The sequence below is a fragment of the Megascapheus bottae genome, chromosome X, assembly GCF_031878675.1.
Source record: "Megascapheus bottae isolate mThoBot1 chromosome X, mThoBot2.hap1, whole genome shotgun sequence".
Lineage (NCBI taxonomy): Eukaryota > Metazoa > Chordata > Mammalia > Rodentia > Geomyidae > Megascapheus > Megascapheus bottae.
Genome location: NC_143547.1, coordinates 21,349,428 through 21,377,319, shown reverse-complemented (window position 1 = coordinate 21,377,319; position 27,892 = coordinate 21,349,428). Strand labels below are relative to the sequence as shown.

The following is a 27,892-nucleotide window of genomic DNA, read 5'->3' as shown; positions in this document are numbered from 1 at the left end:
GTCCTCCTTCATTAGTTACTACATATTAGTCATCAACTATCCGTCAGTGCCTGAATTTCTTCAAATTTCCTTCTGTCCCAGAATATGCTATAATTTAACAAGTATATACTTGAAAGTGCAGAATTGAAATATAAACATACTTGAATGGCTATATCAGTATATACACAACTATACATATTTATCAAAATTTATATTATATATTTTAAGCATGTCTGAATATATAAAATTATGTTTGCATATTTGTTTTTTCATATCTTTTTATTGTAAATAATAGAAAGGTTACATTATATTCACCAGATAGAAGGTACATTAATTCACATACATTTCTCATGTCTTGGTGCCCATTTCCCTTCCCCCCACCCCCACCCCACATCTTGTTTTTCCCCCTTCCCTATCCAATTTCAAATAACCAAATACAAATATATCCATATATCAGATAACAAAGTGAGATACTGTAACAATATGAGATAACCAAGGGATAGCAAAAGAGATGAGAGATAACATAGTACATTAAGGACAACAATCACTCATCATATGGCTTTTGTTTCTATATCCTAGAGGTCCTTTCATTTAGTGTCATACTGTATGGCCTTATGTATCTAGGTTTTGCTCTATTGCAAATCTCTGCTAGAAGAGTCCAAGGTTTCTACTGATTATGACAAATGAGGTAAACCATGGAGCCTATGTTCCTTTGAGTCTGGCTTACTTCACTTAATATGATTTTTTCTAAGTCTTTCCATTTCCTAACAAATAGGGCGATATTCTTTCTGACAGCAGCATAGAATTACATTGTGTACAAATAACACATTTGTTGATCCACTCATCAACTGAGGGACATCTGTGTTGGGTCCATATCTTTGCTATGGTAAATAGTGCTGCAATGAACATCGTTGTGCTAGTGGATTTAGTATGTCCTTGTTTCTGGATGGTTGGTTAAATGCCTAGTAGTGGAATTGCTGGGTCATAGGGGAGCTCTATGTTTAGTCTTTTGAGGAACTGCTATACTGCTTTCCATAGTGGTTGAATGAGTTTACACTCCCACCAACAGTGAAGTAGTGATCCCTCCAGCATCTGTTGTTAGTTTCTTGATCATGGCCATTCTAAATGGAGTGAGGTGGAATCTTAGAGTTGTTTTGATTTGCATTTCTTTTATGACCAGAGATGTTGAGCATTTCTTCATGAGTCTATAGGCCATTTTTGTTTCTTCTTCAGAGAAGACTCTCTTTAAGTCTTTGACCCATTTTTTAATGGGATGGTTGTTTCTTCAGAGATTAGGTTTGGAGTGATTCAATTTTTTGAGCTGTTGATATATTTTAGGTATGAGGACTTTGTCCGTTGTATGGTTGGTGAAGATCTCCCATTCTGTAGGCTTCCTAATTAATTTATTAGCTATGTCCTTTGCTATACCAAAGCTCTGCAGTTTAATGCAGTCCCACTTATCCAGCCTTTCTCTGATGTGTTGTGATTCTTGGTCCCTATTAAGAAAGTTTCGACCTGTGCCAAGGAGGCCTAGTGTATCTCCTATTCCTTCTTGTAAAGTTTTCAGTGTGTCGGCTTTTACCTCCAGGTCTTTGATCCATTTGGAGTTAATTCTAGTGCAGGGTGACAAAGAAGGATCCAACTTTAGTTTTCTGCAGGTGCTTAACCAGTTCTGCCAGCACAACTTGTTGAAGAGGCTATCTTTCTTCCATTCTATTGTTTGGCTCCCTTGTCAAAGATTAGGTGGCCACAGGTCTGTGGTTTAATATCTGGGTCCTCAGTTCTATTCCATTGGGCTTCAGGCCTGTTCTTGTGCCAGTACCAAGCTGTTTTGATAATTATAGCTCTGTAATAGAGTCCAAAGTTTGGTATTGAAATTCCTCCTGCGCTGTTCTTTCTGCTAAGAAGTGTTCTTGCTATACGGGGTCTTTTATTATTCCATATGAAATTTTGGATTGCCTCTTCTATTTCTTTAAAGAATGACATTGGGATATTGATGGGTATTGCGTTGAATTTGTAGATAGCCCTTGGCAAGATTGCCATTTTCACGATGTTGACTCTTCCAATCCAGGAGCATGGGAGGTTTTTCCATTTCCTCAGTTCTGCTTTAATTTCCTTTTTCAGGGTTTTAAAGTTTTCTTCAAAAAGGTCCTTTACATTCTTAGTTAAGACAATTCCTAGGTACTTTATTTTCTTTGAGGCTATCGCAAAAGGAGTTGCTTTCCTGATTGTTGCTCATTCCTCTCACTGTTGGCATAGAGGAAGGCAGTTGATTTTTTTTTTTGCCAGTCCTGGGCTTGAGCTCAGGGCCTGAGCACTGTCCTTGGACTTTCTCAAGGCTAGAGCTCTACCACTTGAGCCTCAGCACCACTTCTGGCTTTTTTCTATGTATGTGGTACCGAGGAATCGAACCTGGGTCTTCGTGCATGCTAGGCAAGCACTCTACCACTAGGCCAAACTCCCAGCCCCGGCAGTTGATTTTTGAGGGTTAATTTTATACCCTGCTACACTTCCAAAGTTTTGAATGAGCTCAAGGAGCTTGGGAGTGGAGTCTATAGGATTCTTTAAATACAGAATCATGTCATCTGCAAAAAGGGAAAGTTTTACTTCCTTTTTCCCTATTTGGATCTCCTTTATGTTTGCTTCTTGCCTTACTGCATTGGCTAGGAATTCTAATACTATGTTAAAGAGTAGTGGAGAGAGTGGGCATCCTTGTCTCGTTCCTGATTTTAGAGGAAATGGCTTTAGCTTTTCGCCATTAAGTATAATACTAGCTGTGGGTTTGTCATACACAGCCTTTATTATACTGAGGAATGTTCCATGGATTCCTAGTTTCTCCAGAGCTTTTAACATAAAGGGGTGTTGGATCTTGTCAAATGCCTTTTCTGCGTCTATTGAGACAATCATGCGCTTTTTGTCCTTGCTCCTGTTGATGTGTTGAATTATATTAATTGATTTGTGTATGTTGAACCAGCTTTGCCTGTGATGAATCCTGTTTGATCATAGTGTATAATTTTTTTGATAAGTTGTTGTAGACATTTGGGCAGTGCTTTGTTGAGAAGTTTTGCATCGATGTTCATCAAAGAAATGGGTCTATAGTTCTCTTTCTTTGATGTATCTCTGTCTGGTTTGGGGATGCGGGTTATACTGGCTTCATAGAATGTGTTTGGTAAAGAGCCTTCCTTTTCAATTTTGTCGAAGAGTTTGAGGAGTATTGGTGTGAGCTCTGCTTTGAAGACCTTATAGAATTCAGCTGTGAATCCATCTGGCCCTGGGCTTTTCTTAGGTGGAAGTTCTCTTATTGCCATTTCTATTTCAGTGCTTGAGATAGGCCTGTTTAGTTGGGTTAGTCCTTCTTGGTTCAGTGTGGGTATGTTAATATTGGCTAGGAATTCATCCATTTCTTCTAGATTCTCAAATTTGTTGGCGTAAAGGTTTGAGAAGTATTCCCTCATGATACTCTGGATCTTGGTAATTTCTGTCGTGATATTAACATTTTTGTCTGTGATTTTGTTTATTTCAGTATGCTCCATTCTTTTTTTGGTAAGATTTGCTAAGGGTCTGTCAATTTTGTAAATTCTTTCAAAGAACCAACTCCTTGTTTTGTTGATTCTTTCTATAGTTTTTTTGGATTCCAAATCATTCAATTCTGCTTTGATTTTAATAATTTTTTTGCTTCTTCTGGGATTAGGGTTGGTTTGTTGCTCTTTTTCCAGGAGATTAAGGTGACACATTAAATTGTTGGTTTGCGATTTTTCCAATTTGTTATTGTAGGCACTCAAGAGCTATAAATTTTCCTTTGAATACTGCCGTGTCCCAAAGGAGCTGGTATTTTGTGTGCTCCTTTTTGTTAAATTTCATAACCTGTTGGATTTCCTTTTCTTCATTACTATAATAATCTTACACTCCTGCATTATTCTTTTCCTACCTCCCTTGCTGTCTTTCATATTATTTTTCTATCTCTGGTCCTCCGTTCATCCTCCAACTCTTATAATGCATGGATCTACATTTGCTGGTTGTTGAGCAATGCTGTGTATCTAGGTGTTCAATTATACTCTAGGTCCAGAGGGACTTAAATACAATAGAGATTGGATTGAGGAGATTATTGTTTTGGTCATAAATCGGTAATCTGTGGTTGTATTAGATTTGTATGTAAGTGCACAAAAAGAAAGAGAGTGATATTACCAATCTAAAAGTGCAAACATCTTTTGTCAGCCAACTAAAAAGGTCTAGGTTGGTTATATCTGAAAAATTATAATCTCATTTAGTATTAATCTTGTTCCCATTTTCAAATGGGCAGAACAAGAAACTCAAGAAAAATGTCAAATCAAGGAATAGCATCTCCCACCCAACCTAAACAGGCTATGTTTATATATTTGTAAATAATTCTATATTTATCCATATACATATTTACCAAGTGTTATCAAATTATATGTTTGTAAAATGCGCGCTTTTACAAGAGTGCTTGAAAATTTCTATTATTAATCTGGCAAATTAATTATATCATTTTAAATTTATATTTAAATTATATCTATGGGGCTGGGAGTTTGGCCTAGCATGCACAAAGACCTGGGTTCGATTCCTCAGTACCATGTACACAGAAAAAAAAAGCCAGAAGTGGTCCTGTGGCTTCAAGTGGTAGAGTTCTAGCCTTGAGAAAACCCAAGGACAGTGCTCAGGCCCTGAATGCAAGCCCCCAAGTTTGGCAAAAAAAAAAATATGTATATGTGTTTTCAGCCCTTTGTTTCTCCTACAATACAGAATTCTTTTTCCAGACACAACAGGACACACCACCATTTAGATACATACAAGTTCATATTTGAATAGTATTAACTGGGAAAAGCAGAACTCACTGTGTCTGGTCCGATCTTCACTACATCAACAGGAAGATACAATGACAAAGGCTACAGGCAAACTGGAATTGGTAGAACACTCATAATCATCCAGTACTTATCTTGTAGGAGTTTTTAGGATTACGATTTCAAAACTATTTGATTGATGTCAACTAACATACTAAATCTATTGCCAAAGGTGTTTTAAAAAAATCAATACACAAAAAAGACACTCATAGACAATGGGTTTAGAATAATCATGTCTGCAAATTAATGGTCAGGCATTTTCAGAAGGTTAATATCCATGAGAATTATCCTTGTATACACAAGTTTAGACGTGGGCTGACTCTACAACTGAAACACATTAAGTACAGAAAATTTTTGACTGACAATTCTATTTCACGAGATAGTTTTATTATCATTATTAGCCTCACCAATGCTGAGGCTAGAACTCCGATCTTGTGCATTGTCCCTGAGCTCTTTTTTGCTCAAGGCTAGTTCTCTCTTACATGAGCCACAGCACCATTTCCAGCTTTTTATGTGATAAATTGAAGAGTCTCACGGACTTTTCTGCCCAGGCTGGCCTCAAACTGTGATCCTCAGATCTCAGCCTTCTAAATAGTTAGGACTACAGGCATGCACTACTGGTGTCTAGTTCTGCTGTATTTTTAAATGAGTGGCAATCATTAAGTGATTGTTATGTGTGAATAAGAAAGACACAAAGAGATTCAAGGAAGAAATAGGGAAGATTTAAAACTTTTAAAAATTATCTTTCAATTTCAAGTCAACATGTCAACTGGAAAAAATTTCAAGGTTAGATGAAAGGGAAATGAGAGCAATGGAAAGGATCATCCAAGTTTCAGAAATGGAAGAGTAGTCTAGCCTAATTGTATCATTTCATCCTAATTACAATAATGTTTAACAACAAAGTGCTTTAAATTGTGGTTTCCACACTCTCACCCCCATTTCCTTCTCCCCTCTCAGGTGCTACTGGGGTGTGAACTCATGGCCTCATACTTATTAAGTAGAAAGTCTACCACTTGAGCCATTCCTTCAAGTTCCTTTTTCATTATATTTTTACCAGCCTCAGACCACAATCCTCCTACTAGTAAGTAGGTATCACAAGATTAAACTACAGGAGTATACCACATGCCTGACTTATTGCCAGAGGTCTTGCTAACTTTTTGCCTGGGCTAGCCTCTAACTGGTATCCAGCAGGCTCAGCCTTAAATGATGGCCATAATCTGAATTAAACTTGTTTACCTTGTCTAAAACAAGATTCTTCTATTTCTACTACACTGTTGATAGACTCCCTTTAAAAATCATCTTCAAAATTTGGGTTGGTGATTTTCATGTTAAAAACAATAACCAGAAGGACAAATGTAATATTGCTACTGATAAGAGGAAAGTGATAGCAATCTCAAACATAAATTGACTTTTAAATTGCCTGCTTCAGCACAAATAAGTGGAATAATTAGGATGGCAATGGCACACAAACACACACACACATGAGCATGCATAATGTATTAGGCATCATCTAGATTCTAGGTTCAGAACCTCCTTATCCTTCAGATCTCAGTTCAAATCATCTTTTTTTGCCAGTCCTGGGGCTTGAACTCAGGGCCAGGGCCTGAGCACTGTCCTTGGGCTTTCTCAAGGCTAAAGCTCTACTATTTGAGCCACAGCACCATTTCAGGCTTTTTTATTTTCTATGTATGTGGTACCAAGGAATTCAATCTGGGTCTTCATGCATGCTAGGCAAGCACTCTACCACTAGGCCAAACTCCTGGCCCAAAATGTCACCTCTTTATACAGCTTATATGGTAACTCTACCAAGTAGGCTATACCTCCATCTCCATAACTCTTCCTTACTAAGCAGCCCTTACTGTTGCTTGGAATCATCCTATTCATTTTCTTGTCTAGTATACATTTTCTTCCCTTCCAAGCATATCACCTGTTCATTCTGGTCACAATTACAATCTAGCCACCTGCCATTTAATAGATACTTAATATTCCTTCCTTGAGTAAGTGCAATGGATAAATAAAGAAGACTGGCAGGCAAGCAAATAAATCATTACTATACAACATAAGTACTACAGTAGATGGGCAAAGTTCAAAGGCAGGCATATCAGGAAGGGACTGACTCCAGAGTAGTAGGGAGAGATAGTCACAAAAGACAAAGCATCCTAGAACATAAGGGTTCAACAGTGCCCCATCTTGAAGACAAATATGTTTCACAAATCACAAGAGCTGGAGTCAGTGACCAGTCAGTTAAATACAAGGGAGGATGAAAGATGAAGGGAAGGCAAGGAGAGGGAAAGGTATATGATGTAAAGAGTACAAATAATCTTTTAGCAGCACATATAAAAACACTTGAACTTTTAGTCTGTAGAACCATAAACAATGGCTGAATTTTTATCAGATTGCTTTGTTTAGATTAATAGACTAGATGAAGGGCTGAGGCAGAACAAACAGGAAACTTCTGGAATGTTCCATCTGAGAGATAAAAAATGGTGGAATCAATTTGATCATTATATACTATATACACGTATTGTCACACTACACCTCATAGGTTTCAACAAGAAAAATATAAACCATAAAAAAGATGGTGGCAGTGAGTTGAAAAACAGGAATACTAGAACTGTTTACATTTTAGACTCAATAGGACTTGAAGATTCCACTTATGACTAAGGGTAAGACAAAGCAATGATGTTCATGAAATAGGTTGACTGCCTAGACAACTTAGTATAACAGATACCAAAAGATGGGAGATCAGGAAATGAGAGAACTGTTTTAACTGCTAGGCTGGAGGAATTGACTACTTTATGTACAAAAAATAACAAATGTAACAGTATAGTCAGTTTAATTTAGGCTTAATCTAAATACAACTTTCTCTGTCTCTCTGACCAATGCCTCCATCTAGCAATAGATTGCTTCAAAATTATCCATTTTCTGAAATGGTATTAATCAAACCACTACAATTATAGGAACCTAATACAGAAGGAGGTCAGAGGTGTCAAACAAAGGATGGTTAAAATATTGCCATGGTGACATAGGAATGCTTCTGACATCTGATAGATCTGGGGCAGGAAACATTTATCCCAGTTTTATGGGCTGGTAGAAGTGAAACACATGTACAATGACTAATAAAACTGAAGAGATAAATTATACTAATGAGCTCTGGTGATGAATTATCATTGTTATTGCTGGATAGTTGGTCTTATAAGAAAATGAGGCTCATCTATAGACCTCAATATTTTTTTTTGCTAAAATGTGATTCTAAGCACTTGGGGAAAAGTGTTTTAGGACTAGATTTTTTTTAACAGCACTGGAGTTTGAATTTAGAGCCTCATGCTTGCTCAGTTTGCTTGCATGGCTGGTGAGCCACATCTGAGCCACACTTTCTGTTCAGTTTCTGGCCAATAACTTTAGAGGAGTCTCACAGACTTTCCTTCCAGGGATGGCTACATAGGATGATCTTCCCTATCTCAGCTTCCTGAGTAGCTAGGATTACAAGCATAAGCCACCAACCAGCCCCCAACTTCGCATTATTCTTACTCCAGTGTTCTCTAAAGCCTTACACACTTCTCATCAAAGATAATACATCTAATTACTCTATACAGGCAAGAATTCCTCTTGCCATTTCGTCAGATATCTGCCTAAAAGCAAATTTAGGGAGAGGATCACTACAACTGACAAACCCTTACTTGGCAACTAGGCCAATGAGTCTTATCTGGGTGACCATTTGTGGATTAGATAACTATTTAGCTAGTGTCAGCTCCATAGGAAAATCCCTGATGATTCTCACTGCTTGTAGCTTTGTTTTTTTAGAGCAAAGAAAGGGAAAAATGCATTTCCAGCAGCTTTTAATGTTTGGCTTCTGGCTAGTTCAAAGTGGTTGGGGGCTTATCACCACATGAGTCAAACTCACATTCCTACTGCATTTCACAGCAACAGGATAAACAGTCACAACAATTTGGAGGTTTTCAAATACAAGATATTTCATTTAAATGACAGAGTAGAAAGATGATTTCCATGTAAGTTTTCTGATGAGAAGAAAAGACATTTATAGATTGGAAACTTTAGAAATGAATGAACATCTGCCCAGTTGCATCTGATGTTAGGAAACCTTGGATCTTTATCTCCACTACCTACTAATTATAAAGCTTCACGATTTTCTTTTGGAAAGCTTTGAGGAGGGAGGAGAGAAAAAGATACGACAAAATGGCCCAGGCTAAAAACTTTAACCAGGAGACCTCCCTTTTGTATATGAAGTCTTGATAGCTGACAGAGGTTCCAGGGCTGAAGGTGATGAGAATTTGTGCCTTGGAGAGGAAAGATTCTCAGTGGACTCTCAAACCTATATTCAATGATATAGAGAAATGTGTTCCCCAACAGAGAGCACTAGGTTCAGAGAGACTAGTAGTCCAAGCTGAAACCTCACTTTAGACATATCTTTAGGCCACACTCTGAACCTCAGATGCTTCCTGTTAATGTATGTGAAGTACTTAACACTATCTTTAACCTTTATTAACTGCTCAATAATCATACTATAGTAGTAGCTACTTAATGGCATCGTTTTATTACCTTAATCTAATTCAGTTGAAAACGCAGACAATGAGTACTGATGGGACCACCAGGACTTTCATTTTGCTCCATATGGACAACTGCCAACAATAATAATATCCTTCCTGTCCATCCAAAATAATAAAGCATGAGGCAGCTAATAGGGCATGGGTCGAACTTGGATTTTTTTTTATTATTTTTTGTTAAATATGAAAACCAAGATCAAAATATATGAAAGCTGAATTTTTTAAAGTTCAATATGTTTCATATGTTTACTATTTATATAGTAAAGAGACGGGTAATTGGTAGAGTTAGATGATAGAGACAGGTAGGCAGGGATAATACACACACACACACACCATAAGAAATAAAGAATGAACTAGTACTTAGCAAACTTCTGAAAAGAGAAAAATCATTTTAGGCTTACCCGGACACATGGTGAAGAAGCTGAAGCCATATTAACTCTGGATTACTACAACCTGAAAACATCTGAGAGACTGAGCTGCAGAAAGGGCTGTCTGATCAAGCCATACAGATTTTTTGGGAGTGGGTTGCCTTCCTCATATCAGGAACAGAAACAACCCATTAATTTCCAGAGACTAAGAATTATTGCTGCAATGGGCTCATACAAACAAACTCACTGAAATAACTCCAATCTTTCATCAGCTTTACAACTGGCCATATGTCTCCTAATGACATCCATAGAATTTACTGTCCCTTGGTCCTTTCACTTATTCTCACATTTATTGTTCTTTGTCTAGAATGTATAAAACCAGTCTGCTTTGGCCACATGTTTGGGTTTTCACTCTCTTGTGAAAGTCCTGTGCACATGAGAAATAAGGTTATATGCATTTCTCCCAATAGTCTGCCTTATGTCAATTTGGCCATGTTCTTAGACCTAACCAAAGACTCCACTAAAGAAACAGGATAGTCAGAGATTTTCTTCAGCCTTCTCTACAGGGTGCCTGTTGCAACTGCCATGTTGGTGGAAAAAGCTGTCATGGACAATATATAACATTTATTTTAAAAAGGGGGGAGGTATGGCCTAGTGTTAGAGTGCTTGCCTAGCATGCACGAAGCCCCTGGTTCGATTCCTCGGTACCATATACATAGAAAAAGCCGGAAATGATGTGGCTCCAGTGGTAGAATGCTAACCTTGAGAAAGCCCAAGGGTAGTGCCCAGGCCCTGAGTCCAAGTCCCTGGACTGGCTAAATAAAAAAATAAATAAATAAAACAGTAATTACTAGCCAGATGCTGGCAGTTCATACCTGTAATTCTAGCTATTCAGGAGACAGATCTGAGGATAGTGGTTGGAAGCTAGCTTGGGTAGGAAAGTCCATGAAACTCTTATCTCCAATTAAACACAGAAAAAGCTGGAAATACAGTTGTGGCTCAGGAAGTAGAAATCTAGCCTTCAGCAAAAGAAGCTTGGGAACAGCACCCAAGTTTTGAGTTCAAGCCTCAGAATCAGCACCAAAAAAAATTTGCTGTTTTTCATCACTGGAAAATTTATTAGCTTTATATATAATAGGAAGCAAAGCCCTTGGAAAATATAGAAAATAATAGAAAAAAATCAAACTATCTTTCTTACCACTGTTCACATTTTGATGTAGGTTCCTCTCCAGTATTTGTTACATACAATGATTTGTGGATAGCTCACTTGAACAGCTTTTTTAGATAAAATATTTATGTACTTCTGTTTTCCTTGATTTATCTCAAATAATTAACACGCTATATAGCCAAAGTTCATTGCCAATATCTTGGTTTAAAATACTTTGTTCTAAGAGCTTTATCTTGTGTGATTGTTGTTCTTAATATACTATGTTATTTCTCTTCTCTTGTTTTGTTCTTTGGTTAATCTCATATTGTTACTGTATCTGACTTTGTTACCTGGTATATTATATATACATTTATTTATTTGAAATAGGAAAAGAAAGATGGGAAAACAAGATGATTGGGAGGGTGTGGGGGGAAGGAAATGGGGACAAAAACATGAGAAGGTATCAGTGAGAAGTAATGCACTTACTATCTGGATAATGTAACTATAACCCCCTCTATATATTGCCCCAACAATAAAAAATAAATAAAATAAGAAAAAAAAGACTCTGTCCTCAGTTCCCAGCTCTGTGAAGTACATTTCTTTTCTATTTGTCATCTCATCTTAAAAAAGAATCCTTGCAATAGCTCAAAAACTATTTGCAGGGCCAGGAGTTTAGCCTAGTGCTAGAGTGCTTGCCTAGCATGCACAAGGACCCGGGTTCCATTCCTTGGTACCACATACATAGAAAAAAGCCGTAAGTGGTGCTCTGGCTCAAGTGGTAGAGCTCTAGCCTTGAGAACGACAGTACTCAGGCCCTGAGTTCATGGCCCGGAACTGACCAAAAAAACAAAAAACAAAAACCTATGTGCACAGGGCCATATAGGATGAGCCTTAGCAAAATGAACTCCAAGATGGGGAAGTAAACAGGTTTATCTTGTCAGTTTTGTTTTCATTGTACTATGTGAAGTCATATTCCCTGTTGTATCTGACTTTGGTTCCTGGTATACTGTATATACATCTATTTGCTTATATGAATCTGGGAAGGAAAAGGGAAAAACAAGATGATGTGACAAACAACAAAGGGTGAACTATTCTAACAGCGATGTTCACATAACAATATGTTGGAAATGATATTTATAACTACGGAAGGGGTGGGGGAGAGAAAGTGGGAGAAAATCATGGGAAGGGGAAACAATGTGCAATGTGCTACCTTATAAATTTAACTGTAATCCTGTTTAAAATAATATATATTTTTAAAAAAAGGCTCTTGAGGCGTCCATGGAGGCACGACTCAGAGAGCCACCTGTGCTAGGTCATTTATAAATCTGTCAGACTAGCTACCCGGACTTTATTTATCTTTTGAAAAATACAATATACAAAGCAGTCATTTGTTTGTTCTCCAAACATCTGGGAAGACTAAGCTAAAACAGCTGGCAGCCTCACTTCCCATATAGGGCAGCTGCTTATTAAGAAGATTAATAAGTAACTTGCTCAAATGATTTACTCTTACCCATAGGATAACCTTTATCCCTTAGACAAGACTTTCTGGAAATGCAGGCTTCCATTAGCACAGTTGCCTTAGTGCTTTGCTACACCTATTACTGGCAAGCAAGGTAGCATTAACTGCATTCAGAACTCTGGCCATAATATGAAGGTGAAAAGTGTACCATTTACTATGTCATACCTCTTAAATGACCTTATGTGCTTTGCCCACCTTTACCTTCCAGCCTTTACCTTCCTACCTCCTGTAGAAAAGCAGTTGACAAACCTTTTCTGTAAAGAACCAGATAATAACATTTTTAGTTTTTGTTTTCCCCATTATAGTATTAAAGTCTGTTGTAATTCCAATCCCATATTTCTTAACCACTTTGAATAGCCACCTAATCACTAGGAATGACATGTACATGACTAAGCTTCCCTAGAAGACACATTTCCAGGGAAATACATGGACTACTTGTAGGGGTGCCCAGTAAGCTACTGGTCCCACTCCAGCTCTCCAGCACTCACATATGGCTGCGACTTTCACCTGTGTTCTTTCTCATTCAGTCCCTATACAAACCATGTCTCTTCTATTGTCAGTTCTAAAGCCTAAAAGAAGACCTGCTCCATTCCCATCATACAAGTGTGATCATCTCAAAGTTCACTAACAAGCAAACAAATAAATATCCAGAAGTCAGACATTTCTCTCCAGATCAACCAATTTTGCTTATGTCATACTTATGACAATATATCTAAAATATTACCACTTCAATAGGTATTTAATTACTTTATCCTTTTTATACAGGCTTCAAACTCTGACATGGAGTTTATACATGCAGCATGTCTCAACTTAGACAATCCACATCTGAATCCCTCAAACAGCCGCCTTATTGGATAGTATATAACTAGATCTTTTAAGTTCAAATTTGTGGTTTATTTTAGCTTCTACATGTGACACTATTGTTATGCAACACTGCACTCATAAGAGAACTATAAAATCAATTAAATATGTTGTTGGCTTACAAATATACAAGTAGATTTGTAGAATACTAGGGAGTCCAGAAATAAGTTCTACTGTACATTATTTAGTAAATTGAAAGTGACATAGCTTTCAGTGTGAGAAAGCTAAGTTTAAGTGATACTGGTACTACTGGATATCTATTTGAGAGGGAAAAAAAATTAGAACCTTTATTTAACTCATATGATAACGTCATTGGTTAAAATACTAAACAAAACAATATCATATAAGAAAATATACATATCCTATGTACTATAGGGATGACAGAGATATAGCCTAATAAACTGGAAATTCAGAAATAAACAAACATCAACCATGTAAAAATTATAGAGCTATAGGTCTAACAAGGTCAAGTAAACAGCTGTGGTTAGATAAAGTGCCAGGTCAAACAGTTAATATACTCCAAACTTCACTAATATCTAATTCAACAAAAAGTCTATTTATTTTCTGATACATATTTCCTTCTCCATGCAGGCTGATAACACAGTTTACTAACTAGCATTTGCCCACTAACCCCATAGTGGGGACATACTTCTGTAGGAAAGCAGTTGACAAACCTTTTCTATAAAGAACCAGATAATAACAATTTTAGCTTTTGTTGTCCCCATCATAGTACTGAAGTCTCTTGTAATGTGACAGCAGTATAGGTAATAGTGTTGGTGAATGAGCAAAGCTGGATCAAGAAAACCAGGCTGATTTGACCAAAGGACTTCAGCTTACTGACTCTTACTGTACAGGATATAGATACAAGGGAAGTCTAATACTTATCCTCAATAATTAAAGTGTAATGTTTCATATAGGTGAGGAGTGAGACTGAAGCAATCCTACTTGACAAATTTTAACTTAGAGAACTATATCCTTACCAGAAACTGGTTTGATGGGTAGAAAAAATAGATTAGCTATATCTTGCGTTATAGGACAGTTTCCTCAAATCAGATGTTTGGGAACCACAATCACAACATGGAAAACTATTCATCGGGCAAAGTTCACTTCTAATATTTCATATAATTGACCACAGACCCACACTTCAAGAACCAGAATAGCTGGGTGCCTGGGTCAGGCCTGTAATCCTGAGATCTAAGAATCAAGATTCAAAGCCAACCTAGGCACAAAAGAACCTCTAGAAAATGGGAAGTGGGGCTTGGCTCCTGAGAGGGCAGTAGCCTTGAGCTGAAGAGCTCAGGGATAGGGTGGTAGCCTTGAGCTGAAGAGCTCAGAGAGTGCACAAGCCAGAGTTCAAGCCCCATGATCCACACACACACACACACACACACACACACACACACACACACACACACACAAAAGAAACAGAATCGTCCTGTGACTGGGCTAAATTCTCAGTACCACATACACAGAAAAAGCCAGAAGTGGTACTGTGGCTCAAGTGGTAGAGTGCTAGCCTTGAGGAATGCCCAAGGATAGTGCTCAGGCCCTGAATTCAATCCCCAGGACTGGCAAAAAAATGTATATATATTCAGGTCACTCTCAATTAAAGTGGTAACTCCAATTGGACAAGACTGAACATTCTTGGGGCTGGAGTTGTGGCTCAAGTGGTAGCACCCCTGACTATCAAGTATGAGACCAAACAATAAAGTCTCTGATGATTGTAACAAGAATTATCAATCATCATCTAGTCAAGAATGACTAGCAAAATCCCTTAAGAGTGATAAGGCTATAAGTCTCTCCATTGAGAGTCACTGGAGCCTTAGCCACAGACTTAGATAAAGAACACAAAATCAACTGACCAATACAAGATAGTCCCTAGCTACCTCCAGATCCAGGATAGTCAAGATGATACAGACCTGCTATTATCTGCCAAGTTCACCTTGAAACAACTCTTGGCTGCCATCCCAATTACACAGATGAATCACTCTGGGAGCTTATGAGGATGTCTTACGATGGGGTCTAAGTGTTAATTTTAGGGCAACAGACAATTCTGGTGATTGAGGATTGAGACACACTGATCTGGACTATCCAATTAGTATTGACCCCTGACCATCTAATACTATGTACTAGATGATGGTCAAAGCTCATCAGAGCTTGTAGAAAGCACTAATATTTCACAGTAGAACTGTGATGCTTAGTACTATCATCAAACTGGTTAGAAGGATTATATATTCAACTGACCAAAAATCAAGTGAAAATGAAAGGAATGAAATCCCTCTATCTTTTCTGCCTGTATCCTTTGTTTGATGAATATTAGGGCACTATATAAAAGAGGAAAATTATGTTCAGCCAAGGATAAAAACCATTTTGTCACAGGAAAGGGATAACATAAGAGCCAAGAGGAGAAATTTAAGAGCAGCCACCCAATGATCTGCTTGCCACTATGAGGAGATAACTCAAATCAGAAGCTGTTGTAATGGGATCAAAGGAGAAAAGCACACAAGAATGTATTTTTAAAGTATGTTTTAAATTAGCTTAGGAGTGCATTAGTCATCCATGCAGAGTTTTATCTGGTTTAAACAAAGAAACACAGTCACAGATGACTTCCAATACCCAACATCATCTTTTTTTGCAAATATATCTAATACAATTTATTTTGTAAGCTTAATTATAAACCTCATAATGCTTCAATATCTCAGCATCTTCTGAGATACTCAAAACAATAAATAATGTTCAACTCATCATGAATCTGCATAACACAGCTCATAGTGAGGTCTAGTTAAGAACTGTAGCTATGATTAAAAAGGGGGAAAACATTTCACTCTATTTGACCAAAAATCCAACTACACTGTAAGCAACTTCTAAGTGTAAAGGGCTTAATGTTCTTCAAATGTTATACATTGTATAGAAAGTAAAATGATTCAAATAAAGACTAAACTGCAATATACAAACGTCATAATAAACAAAGCTATGATTTGTAGTTGCAGAAAACCAAGCCAGCAATAACCAATTTAATACCAAGTTTCCAGTCCTCCACCACCACCATGTACACTCCATATTGTAAGCTCTGATGCTTCTACATTAAATTAACCCATCAAGATCTGAATTAAATCGGAGGATACAAGGTCCTTCACCTGGTAGGAAAACACAAGAAGAGCAAAGAGAAGGGGCAACCTTCAGAAATTCATATCCAATTGTCCAGTACCTGATGACAAGGTAAATCTTTTAGAAGATGTGCCTTAATGGGACTATTCCAACCTAGAATACTTCCTTGACCTTCTAAAGCATTATAAAAATTAAAAGTATCTTCAGTACTTATTAGGAGTACCTCAACGATTGCCATTTCATATGCTGTATTCAATCACTCACAGGCAACTGCTTATTTAATCAGTTCCATGTGATTGTATATGTACATAAAGGACTTCCAGTTAAAGATGATGGATCAAACACATCCATTTGTATTGGCTATCTCCCAAAAATTCCATTGAAAATACACTAAAAAGATTTTTAACCCACAATAACAAAGAGAATGGAAGAAGAGATGACCACATTGACATATTAGTAGCTAAGAAACCCCCCAATCTTATGGCAGCTGAAAGGAAAGGAAAGAATAAATTACTTACACCTCAAGACTTAGAAGATAATACCTCCATGCAAACCTACAAATAGGGAAGAAAGGGAGTTAAAATAAGGAGATTTCCCCCTCCAAAAAGGCCTTTAGAAGAGCAAAAACAATTCATTAGGTCCCTTCCAAATTATGGCCTCTGGTTTCTTTCAGATTTTTATTCTTTAGAGGCTGCAACAATGAGCAAAATATAGCCAGAAATTTGAGATATGACTATACTATAAAACAGAATAGCAAGAAGCATGAATGAAAAGCTTACATTTTGCAAAAAAAGAATATTTTCAGAATTAAAAAAATACTACACTCGTGAAATTAAAAAAAGCTAGGGGAAAGAACATTCAGTTCTCAAAAGAGAGCTGTTACAGTATGGTGGGTCCTCAAAAGACTAAACATAGAGCTCCCCTATGACCCAGCAATTCCACTACTTGGCATTTACCCAATCATCCAGAAACAAGGACATACTAAATCCACTAGCACAATGATGTTCATTGCAGCACTATTTACCACAGCAAAGATATGGAACCAACCCAGATGCCCCTCAATTGATGACTGGATCAACAAGATGTGGTATTTATACACAATGGAATTCTATGCTGCTATCAGAAAGAATGGCATAGCCCCATTTGTAAGGAAATAGACTTAGAAAAAAAAATCATGGGCCGGGTGTTTGGCCTAGTGGTAGAGTGCCTGCCTAGCATGCACGAAGACCCAGGTTCGATTCCTTGGTACCACATACACAGAAAAAGCCAGACGTGGTGCGGTGGCTCAGGGTAGAACACTAGCCTTGAGGAAAGTCTAAGGACAGTGCTCAGGCCCTAAAGTCAAGCCCAGGACTGGCAAAAAAAAAGAAAAAAATCATATTAAGTGAAGTAAGCCAGTCTCAAAGGAACATAGGCTCAATGGTTTCCCTCACTTGTCATAATCAGTAGAAATCTTAGGCTCTCTCGGCAGAGATTTACAATACAGCAAAACCTAGATACATAAGGCCATATAGTATGACACTAAATGAAAGGACCTCCAGGATACAGAAACAAAAGCCATACAATCAGTGATTGTTGTCCTCAATGTACTATGTTATCTCTCATCTCTTTGGCTGTCCCTTGGTTATCTCATATTGTTACAGTATTTCACCTTGTTATCTGATATGTTTTATATATACTTATTTGGTTATCTGAAATTGGGTAGGAAAGGGGGGAAAACAAGATGAGGGGTGGAGGTGGGGAAAGGGAAATGTGGACCATGTCATGAGAAAGGGTAGCAATGTTTATGAAGTAATGCACCTTCTATCTGGTGAATATAATGTAACCCTTCCATTAATTACAATAAAAATATATGAGAAAAAAAGAGCTCCTTCAAATTAACAAAACAAATTTAAAAAGTGCAGCAGAAAGTACATAAAGTGGGAGAGCGCGCCCAAAAAGCACAAGGGAAAGAAAAAAAAAGAAACAATCAGGAAGAGATTAGAAATAGCCAGGCAAGTGGCTCACATTTGTAATCCTAGCAGTTGAGGAGGCTGAAATCTGATGATCAAGGTTCAAAGCCAGCCCAGACACAAACGGACCTGAGACTCTTATCTCCAATTAACCTCTAGGAAATGGGAAGTGGGGCTTGGCTAAAGGGTAGGGCAGTAGCCTTGAGCTAAAGAGTTCAGGGACAACGCCCAGGCCCAGGGGTAGGGTGGTAGCCTGGAGCTGAAGAGCTCAAGGACAGCGCCCAGGCCAAGTTCAAGCCCCATGAACCACAAAAAAAGTCTAGTGGGCTTTCCTGTCTGGATCGGTTTTGTACAATGATCCATGATCTCAGCTTCCTTAGTAGTCAGCTTAGTAGCCACCAGTGTCCTGCTCCTGGTGAATTCTTTTTTTTTCTTTGTCCGTCATGGGGCTTGAAAAAATTATTGACTATTATTTGTCAAATATCTCCACGTTAATGATACTTCCCAAACTGAAAAAAAGCCTACTATTTCACCATAAAAGAATTTAATAGCACTATTAAACAGCTAATTACCACCTTGGCTGATCACAAAAGAAATCGAGCCATCAAAGGAAACAAAAGATATTTCTCTACATAATACTGTTTAGATATGGTAGATTTAAATATTAGAACTCAGACTATATATATATATATATATATATATATATATGTATATATATATAGTCAGTCATAGGTCTTGAACTCTGGGCTTGGGCACTGTCCCTGAACTCTTCAGCTCAAGGCTACTACCTTACCCCTTTAGCCACAGTGCCACTTCTGTTTTTTCTGGTGGTTAATTGGAGATAAATACCTCATGAACTTCAGTGTGCGGGCTGGCTTTGAACCACAATCCTCAGATCTCAGCCTCCTGAGTACCTATGATTACAGATGTGAGGCATCGCACCTGGCTTAAGTAAACTTCTCTTGAGTAAACCTACCATGCGCCAGACATTGTTTGCTAGTGCTTAAAGCACAAAATAATTTATTCCTAGGTACATTTTTTCCCTTTCTTTACTCTGAGTCTGAAAATGGAATATATAAACCAAGGAAAATAATCTTTTTCTTAACATTCAGATGGTATTATGTAACTGGAAGACAATTATCATATCCATTAGAACACAATTGCATAAAAAGACACCTACCTTTGATCTTCAAATAAAGAATTACAGGGCTGGTTATGGCAGCAGGTGTCTGTAATCTCAACTCCTCTGGAGGCAGAGCAAAAAGTTAGCAGGACTCCTACCTATCTCAATCAAGAAGGTGGGGCACTTGCAATTCTATCTACACAGAAGGCAACAGTAGTGTGCTTTTGATTGAAGATTAGTCCTGGCAAAAACATGATTCCTTACCCCCCCAAAAAATAAAGCAAAATAAGGCTGGCAGAGTGGCTCAAATGGTACAAGGACCTGCCTAGCATAAGTGAGGCTCCTACTTTAAACCCCAGCAATTCCTAAAATTTGAGTGAATATTTCTGTCAGTAGATATTCCTGGATCATTGTCACAATAAAGAATTAGCCAAGTGCTTGTGGCTCACACCTGCCATCACTGCTACTCAGGAGGCTAAGATCTGAGGATCATGGTTTGAAGACATCCCAGGCAGGAAAGTCCATGAGACTCCCATTTCCAATTAACCAAAGCTGGAAATGAAGCTGTGGCTCACATGGTAACTAATATCCAAAAATACTCAGGGGGGACAGCATCCAAACCCTGAGTTCAAGCCCCTCTATTCGTGCATCAATACATACATGTGCACACACATATTATGGCATACTATAGAGAATGTTGTTCTTATATGTGATTATGCTGCACAGGCTCTGGAATGCTGTTTACAATACTATGCGAAATAAAATAGCGAAGCTGCTGGCACTGTGGATATTTTCAATCAGTTCATTTGTTCCAAGAGATTATCCAGTATACTGTAGGATGGCCTCTACCCACTAGATGCCAGTAGCTCTCTCCCTATCTCTAACAAAAAATATCCTCAAACATTGCCAATATGGAAGGATTGCTTCCTGTTGAAAACCACCACTTTAAAGAAACCTCTGAGAAGAAAAAAATGATTGTAGAAAAAAAACAGCCAGATCTCTTTTTTAACTGCCCATGTACTTGATGCTACTATCCTGCAACATTTTAAGATCAAATGTCACTTAGCCCTAAGCTAAACTGAAATAACAGAAGAGACATTCAATTCAAACAACTCACAAAGAGCATGATTAAATAATTTCAGCTAATCGCCCCTCCATCTTCTCCTCAGAAAAAGCCACGGTCATATGTTTGAGAGTTAGCATAATTTCACAAATTTTGACAAATATTTGAGTGTTTACCATGTCCCAAATATTATTCAAGATAAGGAAGAAAGATTAATGTTGCGTTTATTGAACAGGAATATTTTCTTTTTTGGCCTCAACACATAAGTTATTTTGTCCAAAACAGCACAGAAAAAAAAAATCCCAACAGTACATAAATCTCTAGGTATATAAAATACAGAAACCATTTCCCATAGCTTTCCTTTTACATGACAGCAAGAGAAAGTATAGTTGATGAGGGTGAAGGGAAGTTAGATTATCTACACATTAACATTCAAAGACCAGGTAAACATCAATTTTAGTAGAAAATACAGTGTTAAAGGAGTTCCTATGAAACTAGGATTTAGTCTGGATAAATCATTCTTATAAACAGCTTTTCACTGGTAATTTTTTTTCACTGGTAAATTTGGTGACTTGAGATTTTGGCAAAGGATTCTTAAATCTAACACCAAAAGGACGAGGAACAAAAGAAAGAATTTATCAACTGCTTTCCTTAAAATTAAACAAAAACCTCTATACTTCAAAGACATCAAGAAAAAGTGAAGATACAACACAAAGATTAGAAAAAAAAAACATTTGCAAACTGTATTTCTGCAGCCAGGTGCCTGGAATTGTAGCTGCTAAAAAGGCTGAGATCTGAGGATCGTTGTTCAAAGCCAGGGCAGGTCCATAGAATATTTATTTCCAATTAACCACCAAATGTATAAAGCTGGAGGTACTAGGGCTAGGAATGTGGCTTAATGGTGGAGTGCTTGCCTAGAATACATGAAGCCCTGGGCCTGATTCCTTAGTACCATATAAACAGAAAAAGCCAGGAGTGGTGCTATGGCCCCAGTGGTGGAGTGCTAGCCTTGAGCAAAAGAAGTCAGGGCCAGTGCGCAGTTCCTGATTTCAAGCCCCAGGACTTACAAAATAATAATAATAATACATTTGATAAGGAGCTTATATATACAACATATACAGGATCTTTATATCTCAATAAAAAAGAACCCAAATAAAAATGGTCAAAGAATATAAATAGGCATTTCTTCAATGAAAATATACTAATGTGCAATAAGTATATAAAAAGATACTCAACATCAATATTCATCAGGACCATAATGAGATGTAAGTTTATGCTTATTTAAGAAGGCTACAATTGAAAAACCAGAGACAAACAATAAATATTAGCAAGGAGATAGAGAAATTTTTACCCTCACTAATGGAGGATATGTAAATTAAGAATAGTTACTCGGAAAGACAGTATGGCAGTTTTTCAAACAATTAAACAAAAGTTACTATGTGCCCCAGTAATTTGACTGCCAGGTAAATACCCCAAAGAAATAAAAATATATGTTCATACATGAATGTTTTATAGCACCATTATTCATAATAGCCAATGATTCAATCCAAAAGTTCATGAATGGACAATGGATTAACTAAATGTAGTAGTATTCCATACAAGGCTATATATTATTTGCCATAAAAAGAAATGAAATATTGCTACAACATGTAACAATCTTGAAGACCCTATGCTATGTGGAAGAATCCAGTCACAACATGGCAAGTATTGTCTGGCCCTATACTAGATTAGTACTTGCCTAGGGCTAGCATGGGCATGATAGGAGATATGTAATGCCAGCTAAAAGGAGAAATCAGGGTTTCTCTGATGTGAGTAAATGTTCTTAAATTGTATATAGAGATGGTTCCATGCACCTGTAAATATACTAAAATATCCTGCATACATTCAAATATTACTTATAAATTCACATATATTAATATACTTTAAATTGGTGATTTATAGCATGTGAATTACGTCTCAATAAAGCTGCTGTGTAAAAACAGGATTTAAGTGATTTGTAAGAAACTCAAGAGAATCATTTTTTTTTTTGCCAGTCCTGGGCTTGAGCTCAGGGCCTGAGCACTGTCCTTGGACTTTCTCAAGGCTAGAGCTCTACCACTTGAGCCTCAGTACCACTTCTGGCTTTTTTTCTATATGTGGTACAGAGGAATCAAACCCGGGTCTTCATGCATGCTAGGCAAGCACTTTAACCACTAGGCCAAACTCCCGGCCCCCAGAATCATTTTTTAATAGCATTTTATAAGCTACAATGGAAAGTACAACATTTAGACTATGGCTCATTAACAAACATGCCTTGTTTCAAATTGTTTTGTATTCTTTTGGTTGTAGGAAATTATCATTCAATGCTATTTAAATGATTTAAAATGCTCCAGAAATTTTGGCATCAAGGAACTTCCAGAGAACATGAAATACGGGGTCCGTTTAAGATGTATTAGGAGGTATTAAGTAATTAGATTCATAGCACAGGGGGAGAAGTGTCAGCAAGGAGACAGAGCTGCTATGAAAGGCTTAGCCTTGCAAGACCCCTTTGCAAGACCTCCCAGTCTGCTGAGATGCAGAGAAAACCACCCAACTTCCTGTGTACCACAGACATTATTTTTTGAGGAAGCTAAAAATAAGCCTCCATATCATTTGCTCCAAAAAAAAGTAGGAAGTCAAGTAAATAATACAGAGCCAAACAAAAACAGATTTAAGGAAACACATAAAAAGCTAAACTGACCCCCAGGTATGGCTACTAGGAAGTTTTCAGCAATAGGCATACGTATTTATTTTTTCCCAGACAAACAAGATGACATGATCCTGAGTATGCATGGCTCACAATTCCACCAGAGACGTTTTAATATTTTAATCTGTATTGTTTTCAATACCAATAATCAAATTATACGTTTGCCTTATGCGATGCAATTTATCAATGTATCACATCTCATTGCAAAGCTCTAGGTATATATACCTGGTCTTTAGATATAAGAGTTTCCCAGACCTGGTTGTTCGTAACAAGGAAATGTGCGGGGGCACGGGGAATTTTTTTAAATCCTTAATAAATCTCAGCTCCTTGGCCACTGCAAACATCCAAGTTCACCATCAAGCCACGTCTGGATGCCTCATCCAGCTCTGTACTCCAGTTTCAAAGCAAAATTAGAGCTAATATGGACGCAAGGGGTGGGGGGACAGCAAGAAGAAAAACAACCAAAGACAAGACTGTTTTTTTTTTTTTTTTCCTACAGAGTCTCGGGTTTCAAAATGACTGCCTTGGAAGCTGAAATGACCCAAATTAGGGGAAGGGGTATTTATTTCCTAAGGAGTAGCTGTGGTTTGGTATGGGAAGAGGGAACTGAGGGAGGGGGGCATCCACACCAAAAGAGAAAAGAGCGGGGAATTGGGCTTTAGATACCACCCACCTCTCCAAGTGAATCACTGCAGTGTCAGCCCTGCACTGATTCCATGAATTGCCAAACAGGATGAGGTAAGGCTCAAGCCTGGAGCCCCCTCTTCCTCCTCCTTCTTGTCCCCCCCCCACCTCCTCTCGCGCGCGCATCCCTCCGCGAGGTGCACCATGCAGCCCCCCTGTGGCCCTGGCTGAGGGGCTGACGTCACCCTTCTGCATTGAGCTTCAAGGGCTGGAAGCAGTACCAATCAGACTGAGAAGAGTTGGGGCGCTACCGCTCTTACCAAGTGGTGGGGGTCTTCCCCCAGGACCCTGCGGATGAGGTTTTTTCAGTGAACGGAATAACTAGATAAAGAATGTTAAGCTGGAGGGGTGTGGGAAACGGGAGGGGGCCATAAGACTCATCTTTTAGGTTTCTGAGAAAGCTCAAAGACGCCCCTGGCTTATGTAAGACCCTCTTCCCTCCGCGCGCCTGCACGCGGTGGCGGCGCCTTCCCCCCACCCCCACCCCACCCTATCAGTGCGCTTGAGGGACTCTGATCGTCCTTGCTCGAAGAGGCAAAGGGCTTCAGGTGCCTCTCATTAGCCGGGTAAAGTCGAGAATTAACTAGAAATGTGGGATCAAACCCCGCGCTCTCTTTCCAATGCCGCCACAGGTTAGCTCAAAAAGAGGCGCTGAGAATAGACGGGTAAGGTAGGGCATAAAGAGGAGTCTAGAAGAAAAAAAAGCCCGCAACATTTCCCAGGAGCTGACCCCATTCCGCGAGCTTAATATATATATATATATATATACATATACATATATATATATACATATATATGTATATATCAATGCATTAAAAGAAAACAAAATATTCCCGAAAGGTCGACAACCTACACTCACCCCCACTACACAATCCACTGCAGTCTGTACCAAGTAGAATTCAGGGAGCAAGCCACCCAGTCCTACACCCTACCATGGCTGAAGCTCGGACCCAGTACCCGGCTCCTGTCTCCTTGAGGAGGGGGCCACGATTTGAATTTTAGTTTAATTCCAACCACCACCATCACCTTTCTTGCTAAAGGCATCATCATAAAGACTGACAGACAGTGTCCCGGCCACTGGCCAGGCGTGGACACTCACCCAGAAGACGAAGGAGTAGATGATGAGGAGGGTTTTGAGACAGGTTATCACAGGTTTGGTCTCCATTCTCCTCGATGCCATACTACGGAGCTCCGGCGGCGGCGGTGGAGGCAGGCGGCGGGCGGACGCGCGGGAGGGGGGAAGAGGCGGGGCGAGGCGGGGCGGGGGCGCGTGCCAGGAGAGGCTCCATGCGCGCGCGCAAGCTAAGTCGTGCGTGCGCGTGCGTGAACGCGCACCTCTCCGGGGGCTCCTGCTCGTCTCAGGCCCAGCAGCTTCTGCGCATGCTTGGTAAGCTTCCAGCACCAGCCGTCTTGCGCAGGCTCAGACCCCAAGCCTAGGTGAGGCGTGGGGCGAGTTTCGCAGCAGGAAACCTGAGAACCTATCCGGCAGTTCAAAGGTCCTGGAACCTCTCCCACTGAACCCAGGGTTTTCAGATTTCTACTTTCACTACGCAGAACCTTATATCCGTATAAATGTCAATACCTGGCTACTTGAAAAATGGTGATGTCCCTAAAAATAAGTCACGTTTCTACGTTTGGATGTCCAACGGGCTTTTTCAGATTAAGAGGCTCAATAGTCATGCCCTTGGCAGCATATAAGCCCTGTCTTTATTTGAAACAGACTATAACAGGTGGCCAGAGACAGCTGAAAGAGTAAGTGGTTAGGAGCTCTGAGAGTCCCCAAATTTATACCACCACAGATATTCACAGGTTCTCAAGGAGTTCCTTTTTGTTTAGATTGTTAGATTTCCTCACATTCAGACATTTCTAAATGTACGCATGATAAAGCCAAATAACAAAGTTCGACATGAGCCAACATTCTCCATATAAAATATTCAACAAATTGAAAAGATATTTCATTTTTCTAAGAATTATTTGCCACTCCTATGAAGGAGAGAGCTGTATTCATGGAATCAAAAAAGAAGGGAAAACAACTTGGAAGTTCCTACAAATCTTGAATATAAAGTCACCATAAGAATTCCACTACAAGGTATCTATCCAAGAGAAATGGAAACTTTTGCATAAATGTTTATAGCACTGCACTGTTACTCACAATTGTAAAAAAATAAAAATAAAAGATGCCCTCCTGATAAATGGATGGATATATTTATTTGTAAAATGTAGAATTATTCAAAGAAATGAACGTCTACTGATACTTGTGACAATATACTTTCAAAATATGCTTAGTGAAAGAGGCCAGACACAAAAGGTGATGAATTAAATGATCCATAAATAAGAATAGATCGACCTTGCCGGGGCGGTGGCTCATGCCTGTAACCCTAGCTACTCAGGAGTCTGAGATCTGAGGATCGCGGTTCAAAGCCAGCTCAGGCACTAACGTCCCTGCGAGTCTTATCTCCAATTAACCACCAGAAAACCAGAAGTGGCGCTGTGGCTCAACGGGTAGGCGGTAGCCTTGAGCTCAGGAGCTCGGGGACAGTGCCCAGTCCCAGAGTTCAGGCCCCACAAGCGACAAAAAAAAAAAAAGAATAGATCAACCTATATAGACGATGTAGATGAGTGATGCTAGGGTAAAGGAATAAAGCGTAACTGTTGATAAGTACAATTGCTTTTTAAAGTGATAAAAAAAAATGTCCTAGAACTAGATATGGTGAAGGTTGCACAATTTTGTAAGAATACTAAAAACTATTGAATTGCATACTTTAAAAGAATGAACTTCATAACATGTGAATTATGTCACAATAACAAATACTACCCACTCCACCCAAAAATTCAATGGCTTGTTTGGAAAAGAACACGCAGCACAGATTCTGTGGAAGATTTAGCTTGATTGCTCAAAGGATCTTCAGGTGAGATAGCAACATTATCACAGTCCACCTAAGTCACAGACTGTATTATGAATACCTAAAAGAATAAAACAGGGCTGGGGATATGGCTTATTGGTAGAGTGCTTGCCCTAGCATGCATGAAGCCATGGGTTCAATTTCTCAGTACCACATAAACAGAAAAAAGCTATAGATCAAGTGGTAGAGTGCTATCATTGAGCAAAAGAAACTCAGGGACAGTGCCCAGGCCCTGAGTTCAGGCCCCAGGACTGGCAAAAAAAAGAGTAAATCATCCAGCAAATAGGCTTGGCAAGAAACTCTAGAGGTCAGTTGTTGCTGAACTAATTATTACCTCCAATGAGTTAGACATGAACCCAGGTCAGTGAGGTCATTGCATAAATAGGATACAAATATGAGGAAGAAAACTTAGTCAAGGAAATGATCAATCATAAGAAATGGTATTTTGGGGCTGGGAGTTTAGCCTAGTGATAGAGTGCTTGCCTAACATGCACGAATACCCAGGTTTGATTCCTCAGTACCATACACATAGAAAAAGCCAGAAGTGGTGCTGTGGCTCAAGTGGTAGAGCACTAGTCTTGAGAAAGCCCAAAGACAGTTCTCAGGCCCTGAATTCAAGTCCCAGACTAGAGAAGAAGAAGAAGAAGAAGAAGAAGAAGAAGAAGAAGAAGAAGAAGAAGAAGAAGAAGAAGAAGAAGAAGAAGAAGAAGAAGAAGAAGAGGAAGAAGAAGAGGAGGAAGAGGAGGAGGAAGAGGAGGAGGAGGAGAGGGAGGAGCAGGAGGAAGCAGTATTTTGTCTTGGATGAGGGGAGAATAAAATGAATACAAGGAAAAGAATGTTAGAGATACATTACATTGAGGTGCCTCTAGTATATGAAGGGAGAAGGAATACTGCACAGTGATTCTCTTTTCTACCAGTATTAAGAGCTTGAACTCAGGGCCTGGGCATTGTCCTTGAGCTTTCTCAAGGCTGGCACTCTAATACTTGAGCCACAGCACCACTTCTGGCTTTTTCAGTGTATATGGAACCAAATAAT

General features: G+C 38.8%; 1 protein-coding gene across 1 annotated transcript in view; it reads right to left on the bottom strand.

Moving 5' to 3' along the window:
- The window catches only part of Tspan7 (tetraspanin 7), a 115,513-nt gene extending 90,330 nt beyond the window's left edge, over positions 1-25,183 (bottom strand). The window contains exon 1 of the mRNA XM_090325766.1: positions 25,053-25,183. Within this exon, the coding sequence (XP_090181892.1) occupies positions 25,053-25,133 (81 nt within the window). The 5' untranslated portion in view covers positions 25,134-25,183. The remainder of the gene's footprint in view (positions 1-25,052) is intronic.
- Between the last annotated feature and the right edge of the window lie 2,709 nt (positions 25,184-27,892).